Source organism: Haliotis rufescens, unplaced genomic scaffold (assembly GCF_023055435.1).
Source record: "Haliotis rufescens isolate VD_foot unplaced genomic scaffold, xgHalRufe1.0.p SCAF_12, whole genome shotgun sequence".
In the NCBI taxonomy this organism is placed as follows: domain Eukaryota; kingdom Metazoa; phylum Mollusca; class Gastropoda; order Lepetellida; family Haliotidae; genus Haliotis; species Haliotis rufescens.
Window position 1 is genome coordinate 39549101 of NW_025963802.1, and position 8787 is coordinate 39557887.

The following is an 8787-nucleotide window of genomic DNA, read 5'->3' on the forward strand; positions in this document are numbered from 1 at the left end:
AGGGCAGGACATGTTTAGCGAACACCTGGTGTCATCACTGATTTTCGGTGGTCCATTCATATAGTTTTCACAGATATTTCGTCCTTTATTCTCTTAACGTTTTATATTTACAGAGATTTGTATAAAACCTTGAGGCGTACGTAAAGCTACCGTAGATTGAGGTTTCAAAATTATGACTTTCTCTGTGTGTTTGTTGTTTAACGCCGCACTTGGCAATATTCCAGCTATATGACGGCGGTCTGTAAATAATCGAGTCTTGACCACACATATCAGTGAGTGACATCATGAGCATCGATCCACGCAATTGGGATACGATGACATGTATCAACCAAGTCAGCGAGCCTTACCACCCGAGTTGCGTCCCTTGGGCACGCCAGAAACCTATGATTGTGGGTTCGAATCCCGGTTCGCCCCGATTATGTTTCTAGGTTTGTCAGCACATACCCGGTTTCACCAAAGTGGTAAACGTCTGAGACCTGCATCACTTCGGGCTTTCCTCCCACATTAAGCTGACACGCCGTGATATAACTGGAATACTGTTAAAAGTGGCGTTAAACCCAACTCACTCACTCACTCTTTTACGACAAGCATGGGTTGCTGAAGACCTAGTCTATGACATGACCACTCACTACCAATGACGATGAACCTTTTAAACACCCATTTGACTGCTGCTGTAGAGGCTGATCAAAGGTCAGCCTCTTTGTTCAACCACGTGATGGTGGATGAGGAGAGTGCGGATGCAATAACCATTTATTACTATGTCCGTTTCCCACTTTCTCCTCGCCATGGATCAAGCTTAGACACAAGTAAATTATGTTCTGATGTGTTTTGTTAAGTCCTCAAAGATGGCGGTGTAGCATCGTGGTTAAAGTGTTACCTCGTCACGCCTAAAGACTAGGTTCCATTCCCAAATGCCTCCCACCGTGCCGTTGCTGGAATACTGCTGAAAAGCGGCGTAAAACTTTATTCGTTCGTTCATTCATTCGTTCCAGCTATATGACGGCGGGGGCGGTCGGGTAGCCTAGTGGTTAAAGCGTTCGCTCGTCACGCCGAAGACCCGGGTTCGATTCCCGACATGGGTACAATGTGTGAAGCCCATTTCTGGTTTCCCCCGCCGTGATATTGCTGGAATATTGCTAAAAGCGGCGTAAAACCTTACTCACTCACTCACTCACTATATGACGGCGGTATGTAAATAATCGAGTCTGGATCAGACAATCCAGTGATTGACATCATGAGCATCGATCCACGCATTTTCATAACAATACCCAAACTAAGTTATTTTTTTTATGCAAATTGATGGAGTGTTGGATGCTGCCGGCGGGGTGGGGCATATTTGCCCTTTTTCGCAAGCACCTGGTGTCATCACCGATTCTCAGTGGCCCATTCACCATATAGACTACCTGTGATTCCAGGGTCCTTTGTATTTGGTGGCTGCATTAGGACCTAGTGGTCATAAATGCGAATTTTGATTTGATTGATCACACAGTAAACCCTTGTGCATATGTATTTCAAACCAAGACGATGCGTTTAATAACATGACAAGTGAAAAGACTTTTATTGTGTTGGCGTTGGTGTGGGTAAAAATTCTTAATAAGCTGCTTTTATCAAATATTGTAAAACATTTTCAACTCGAACACCGTCAGCTCGACATATCGCTTAAGACAACGTACATGTAGGTAATGGTCTAATACAGAAATGTGGATAATGTCGATGGTCACAAGAACCCCAAGTAAACGAGGATTAATTGTGCTATTAAAAAAAGTATTGAAAAAAGGAAACACAACTCATCTTTCCAGTTTCCGTCTTTATTTCCGTTTAACGCCGGTTCTCACAAATGCAAAACATTCCATCTCTTCATCTTTGGCCATGATAAGAAGCAATTTCAATATAGATAAAAAACAAATTACAACTGATTTACACAAGAGGAAGACTTGAAAATTCACAGATTATTATGGAAGCTTTGAGTTTGGCCTGACATGTGTCATTAATTTGAATCTTCAGCAGACATAGTAACGTTTACAATATATGAAGTATCTGTAATACCATCTATATCGGAATCTGAAGCGAAAGCAACGGTAAAAGTAGCCGCACCATCTCTTCTTTCTACCTGTAAAGAGAATAACATAAATCTTAATACCAAAGTGAGTGAGTGAGTGAATATTGCTTAACGCCGCATCAGCAATTTTGCAGCTATTCGCGGCGACAATAACATTTTCTTTTCCGAGGAACATGGTTTCAATAAATATCTCAACTTTACCATATGCTTTATATGGGATATAAAAAGACTTTTACGAAGAGATTATGTACGCAACTAAGAAAGGCCACCGCGGCGCATACGCAAGACGTCCATCTGCGCTATCAGGGGCGGGCCATTTGATATTGGGGGTGGGGGTGTGGGGTGGGGATGTTTGGGGATGGGGGGGGGGGAAGCTGAGGCTAAGAATTAATTCATCATATAGAGAGAGAATGTTGCTCTGTAATGAACCTGCTTCAGTACCCACATCAGTGGAAGTTGAGTTTGAAGTGAAACTTTGGCTGCTCTTACAGCAGGTCGACTTACAAAGATATGGGTATAAAATAATGATGTACACCCAAACCGTTGGACAGTAGCATGGCACGATTAACCCTACACCAGAAAGAACAACTGTTGGTGTTGGTGTTTGTTGTTTATCATCCAAAACTGGCTACCACAGGAGATATCGCTTAGGTCACAATCAAATGACATCACTAATGGCTCTGCTACTGAAGCTGTTAGCAGTACTTTTTACACTTAAGACACTGCTTATTACTTTCTACAAACTGAAAAAGTATGAAGAATGATGTTGGATGATGAATAAAATCTCACCCTCGTGTCTTTTGATATCACATATATCAACACTCGTTGATAAAAGTGGAAAAAATCCTCGGCAAGCCTCGGAGTTTTCCCACTTTTATCAACTCGTGTTGATATATGTGATATCAAAAGACACGAGGGTGAGATTCTCTATTTATCGCTGCACTCGAGAGAATCGAGCAGCGATACACGTACCTGCGGCTGTTTTACTTGCTTCCGGCTGCAGCTCATAGATTGAGCGACCTGCACACTCGGGGACCAGAGCGACGATGGCGGCAGATACTTCCCCATTGGCCTCTTCTCTGACATCTGTCTCAGATGCCTCCACGTAGTCAATCTGTTGACAGTATGATTGATGCAATAAAACGGAAACCCTTTCCATAATCATAAGAAATCACTGCTAAAATCAGAGTCCGTTGTACGATTCCGAGAATGATAAGCATGTGTTTGTGAATCACAGTCGAATGGATTATAAAGTGAGGCGTTGAATGGAGAAAAAAAAGGTAATGACCAACATATTAATTATTTCAAAAGTGTGAATAATGTTTTATGTACATACTCCATCTGGTAAGGCGACCGAACGTTGAATGTAGCACGAGGATGTGTCGTTTCCAAGTTGCATCACCGACATGGTCTGTAAAACAAAAATTGCATTTCACATAAGTATTAATTCCATGTGTACTAAACATAAAGGGGAGGAGTTGATGAGAGGATGTACGCTTTTGTTTCTGCATGGAAAAATAGATTTCGAGGTTTCTTCACTAAACCTCATTAAACATGACGTCATTTACGTTTTGGTGACAAGAGTATGCAGGGACATGAGGCGGAAGCTCCAAACCGACCTGTGAAGGTCCGGGGACATACATCAATCAAGTCAGCGAGCCTGACCACCCGATCCCGTTAGTCGCCTCTTACAGCAAGCATGGGTTGCTGAAGACCTATTCTACCCCGGATCTTCACAGGTCTCTTCGGTTTGAAAGTGACCTGCTATGGATACTGGTACATGTATGGATACTGGTACATGTTTGGATACTGGTACATGTACGGATACTGGTACGTCTATGGATACTGGTACATGTAATGTATGGATACTGGTACCTGATGGATACTGGTACATGTATGGATACTGGTACATGTATGGATACAGGTACATGTATGGATACTGGTACCTGATGGATACTGGTACATGTATGGATACTGGTACATATATGGATACTGGCACATGTATGGATACTGGTACATGTATGGATACTGGTGCATGTATGGATACTGGTACCTGATGGATACTGGTACATGTATGGATACTGGTACATGTTTGGATACTGGTACATGTATGGATACTGGTACATGTATGGATACTGGTGCATGTATGGATACTGGTACCTGATTGATACTGGTACATGTATGGATACTGGTACGTGATGGATACTGGTGCATGTATGGATACTGGTACCTGATGGATACTGGTGCATGTATGGATACTGGTACCTGATGGATACTGGTACATGTATGGAAACCGGTACCTGATGGATACTGGTACATGTATGGATACTGGTACCTGATGGATACTGGTGCATGTATGGATACCGGTACCTGATGGATACTGGTGCATGTATGGATACCGGTACCTGATGGATACTGGTACATGTATGGATACTGGTGCATGTATGGATACTGGTACATGTATGGATACTGGTACCTGATGGATACTGGTACATGTATGGATACTGGTACCTGATGGATACTGGTGCATGTATGGATACCGGTACCTGATGGATACTGGTGCATGTATGGATACCGGTACCTGATGGATACTGGTACATGTATGGATACTGGTACCTGATGGATACTGGTACATGTATGGATACTGGTACATGTAAACTCAAAAGTAGATACATAGTAGTATCGTATCGAACCACTTGCATCATATACTCTCACCTCGTTCGCAAAATACTGTATGTCAATCAGGGTTCCGTTGGTGTACCTCGTTTCCGTCTTGGAGCCGCACGTGGTTGCTTGAATGTCAGCGGCAAGATCCACAACGGAGCACTGTTACAAAAAAAAACCACGCTATGTGACAGTTTGAATTCATGTCAAATATATGACACAGTCTCTGAGCTAAAACGTACAAGTAAATTAGGTAACTGTCTGTTGAAAGGTGCCCATTTCAGAGAGTCAGTTTGTTGGATTCATCACTGTGTTCCATAAATATCTCGCCGTTTAACGTGGAAGAAGGAACAAAGTGTGGTTGAATTTTGGTGAAACCCACGGTCTTAGTCAGGGTGAATCTTGGATTCGAACCCATAATTACTATTTGAGAGGCATCGTCACGTAGATGGTATCTATCGTAAGAATTTGTCTCACCTCTTATGACATCAGGGTCCACTTGCACAAAGCGATCTTAGCGCTACGACTTAGCGCTGAGATCGCTTTGTGCAAGTGGGCCCAGTACTTTCCGATGACATTCAATTCTCGTTAGATACTTTATACTTTTCAAAGGACTTCATACTTACGTTTCGGATCACAGGTACACCGAAACAGCCATTGATGCTAATGGCAACAAGAGTCAGGATTGCAACCTGAAAAATATAAACAATTTGTTATATACTCTAGCGTGAAAGACTTAGTTTCCTGAAGTTGAGAAAAGTGATATTTTCATTGCAGTGAACATAACACTTGAGTTTCACTGCAGTGAACATAACACTTTGAGTGAGTGAGTGAGTATGGTTTTACGCCGCTTTTAGCAATATTCCAGCAATAACACGGCGGGGAACACCAATATGGGCTTCACACATTGTACCCATGTCGGGAATCGAACCCGGGTCTTTGGCGTGACGAGCGAACGCTTTAACCACTAGGCTACCCGATTGCGCCCGTAAATGACTAGCCCGTACACAAACTGTTGACGTTCGTTCCACATTGTCAAGGCAAAATAATGACGGATAGTCATTAATGGAGTCAATATCACTTCTAGCCGTTTATTCTTCACTCGAAAATGTTTCATTACAAACTGTAAATCTCTCATTTAACAATCGAGACTGTTCGTTTCGCAAAGCGCGATGCTGTTAACTGACCAGCGTGCATTCTTTCGCTTCTCTCAGCGGTCTCCTAGTATTCAAAATGTCTTTTTGATAAAGATGATTTTGTAAATAATCAATCAAAATGTATGAAAAAGAATTATCGTGACCCTTTATATTTTTCATACTTTTGTTTATATTTTTTTGTAAGATTTTGCAAACACGAAACTACTTTTTAAGTCGCAAATGCAAGGGATGGTGAACCGTCCCTGTGTGTCAGGTAGGGACAATTTACGTTTCAGGGTTTAACATTTGTAATGAACAAGTTTAATTTTCCGGTAGACAACTGCACAAAAAGTATATAATGAATAAGATAGTCCATGTGCCTCGTGAAATGTCATGTTTCTCGCACCTCATGACGGGGTAAAAGGTGATATTTTAAAATATCTCCTTGCCCCCCGTCACTCGATGAGAGAAACATGATGTTTCACTCGACACATGAAATATCCTCTATATGTAAATTATTGTTGTTAGATAATTGCATGTCAAGAGTTACACTTACACTTGAGAGTTCAAATAAAGGTTTAGGCAAACCAATGACAAAATAAGGATTATATGATGCGCCGAATATTTCAGACGTCACCCTAATTGCTATTATTAAGGTATCTGTAACGAAATCAATAATGAAAAGACCAATTTTGGAGAAACAAGCCTTGTCTTACTTGACAATAGTTTCTTTGTTTGTTGTTTAACGCTGCACTTAACAATATTCCAGCGATATGACGGCGGTCTGTAAATAATCGAGCCTGGACCAGACAATCCAGTGATTGACAACATGAGCACCGACACACGTAATTGAGATACGATTACAAGCATCAACCAAGTCAACGAGATCCCAATCACGTGTGTCGCCTCTTACGACAAGCATTCTCGCCTTTTACGGCAAGCATTAAAATTTAGTTTTCGCTACCGCCAAACAAAGATCTGAGGACATCCCATTACGGGTCACGTCAGAACGACCTTTCGCGAATTTTGACCGACCAAGGAAATGACTGACAAGAAATCGACATTAGCCAATCAGAAGGCAGCTTTCTCGAGCTTTACGACACGAGTTTCAAACTGGCGTACGCTTCGAAACATATTTTGACGTATTCCCGATTGACAAAATTAAAACTGAAAAGAACACTCTGGAATGGCTTACAGATGGCCTAGATGGTATGGGTATAATCATAAAACCCGTAACTGTCGTTCGGAATACCCTCTGTTAAATATATTGTGGTTGCATGATTAGAAAACACATTCCGACTGTCGCTTTAATGATCTGGTAAGCGACGCTCTGATTGGTTGGATGAAAGGTCGTTCTGACGTGACCCTTAATGGGATGTCCCCATCCTTCTGTAGCGATAACGAGAACAAGGATCTGATTTGAATGAGACTGGACCTATCGTACCCCAGATCTTCACGGGTCATGTTGCTGTAACCATAACCCTTGGGTTCACATATTTTATGTTTATACAACCTACACACGCTTCTTCCATTCCCCTGGTTCTTGCGTTCTTAAATACCCGACCTTGATTTTCATTTACATTATACCGATCAAACAAACGTCGGGATAAGGAAAACGGAAATGGGTAAGGGAGGTAACTCGTAATGCCTAGAAACCAAAGTCACCGCACGTTTTAATGGACATGAAGGCAGTCTTACTGACTGTCGCGCTAAACAACAACCACACACTCACTCAAATGGATGGTATCTCACTCAATGTTTGTTTTTTTCGTATAATTAGTATATACATTCAGAGCAGAAGAGTCTATAACATAATATTTTGCCTGTGTCCCGTAGCATGATAACGGTGCATAGACTATGTGAAAATAAGCAATTGGGATTGGGATTGACATATTACTATTCAGGGATATACTTAGTCCTTAATATTGATTAGAATGGACATATAAAGCAAAGTGATATTTATCCTCAATGTCATTCAGTGCGCACCTTTGACAAATGCGTTTCTCTCTTTTAATGCTCATGTAGCGCCCAGTTTCAATAAATCGGTCATGTGAACAACATCGAAATCTTGCTAAGGAAAACCGGAATCTTTTCACATTTAAACATTACAAATACTGTTCTTGATATAAATCAGTTTTTACCATTTCGTTTGATTTATATACAGATAAAGACCAGTTTTGTTAAGATGTATCCTTTGTGTCAATTATCTAATGAAATGAGATTGACATTGTACATTTTGTTCACACCTACCATACATAGCAATAACAAACGGAAAACAGCAAGTCTTTCACGTCTGTTACCCAATTTCGTTTTCCAATTTTTTTATCAAAGATTACCTTCACATTATAAAAAGAATTCGGGAACCTATAAGATGCCATATTCTATCGTCCTAACCAATATTTAATTATCTCTATATATGAGTAAAAAAGCTATAGATTAATTGGAAATCTCCCACAATCACCATGCACCAAAAACATTAGGTGTATTAACCTTATCACCAACACATGTCTTGCAGGTATATCTGAGTGTGACTCCAAAGAACAATGTGAAACAAAAACGGTTGTGCATTTGATAACAGTGATAGCTTATGCTTGTAGCGGCCATAAAATTTCCGAGTCCCGTGATGGGATTCGAACCACGAACCTTCTGATCAGAGGTCGGACGCCTTGTCCACATGACCAAAGAGGTTAACCCCGTCAGCAAGCTGACAAGGTAAGGATGTCATCTGTGGGACGACTCCACGCCCTGCTACATGCTTCTCAGAAATCTTAACCGGAACTTTACACAGAATGATAAACTATTTGTGATACACATGAATCGTATTTCGTGTGTCCGAAATACCCCCACTCCTACCCCCACAAAGAGGCCGATTACCCATTGTTATCCATAATTAAAATGTCATTAAGTCATGTTACGGTTCAGTTTGTT

General features: G+C 41.2%; 1 protein-coding gene across 1 annotated transcript; it reads right to left on the minus strand.

The window, feature by feature from the left end:
* Nucleotides 1-1792: 1792 nt before the first annotated feature.
* LOC124150899 lies at nucleotides 1793-5441 on the minus strand. The gene is made up of 5 exons (XM_046523089.2): nucleotides 5350-5441; nucleotides 4775-4885; nucleotides 3396-3470; nucleotides 3032-3173; nucleotides 1793-2110 (listed from the first exon to the last, which is right to left on the minus strand). The coding sequence occupies exons 3-5, from the start codon at nucleotides 3465-3467 to the stop codon at nucleotides 2001-2003; spliced, it is 324 nt and encodes a 107-aa protein (XP_046379045.1). The 5' UTR covers nucleotides 3468-3470; nucleotides 4775-4885; nucleotides 5350-5441; the 3' UTR covers nucleotides 1793-2000.
* Between the last annotated feature and the right edge of the window lie 3346 nt (nucleotides 5442-8787).

Bases quoted from the DNA above. Each gene is read 5' to 3' on its own strand.
- LOC124150899 (XM_046523089.2), bottom strand. From the start codon at position 3,467: ATGTCGGTGATGCAACTTGGAAACGACACATCCTCGTGCTACATTCAA. The intron at 3,174-3,395 runs GTATGTACATAA...TACTGTCAACAG, and splicing joins CGGTCGCCTTACCAGATGGA to ATTGACTACGTGGAGGCATC. The intron at 2,111-3,031 runs GTACGTGTATCG...TTCTCTTTACAG, and splicing joins AGCAAGTAAAACAGCCGCAG to GTAGAAAGAAGAGATGGTGC.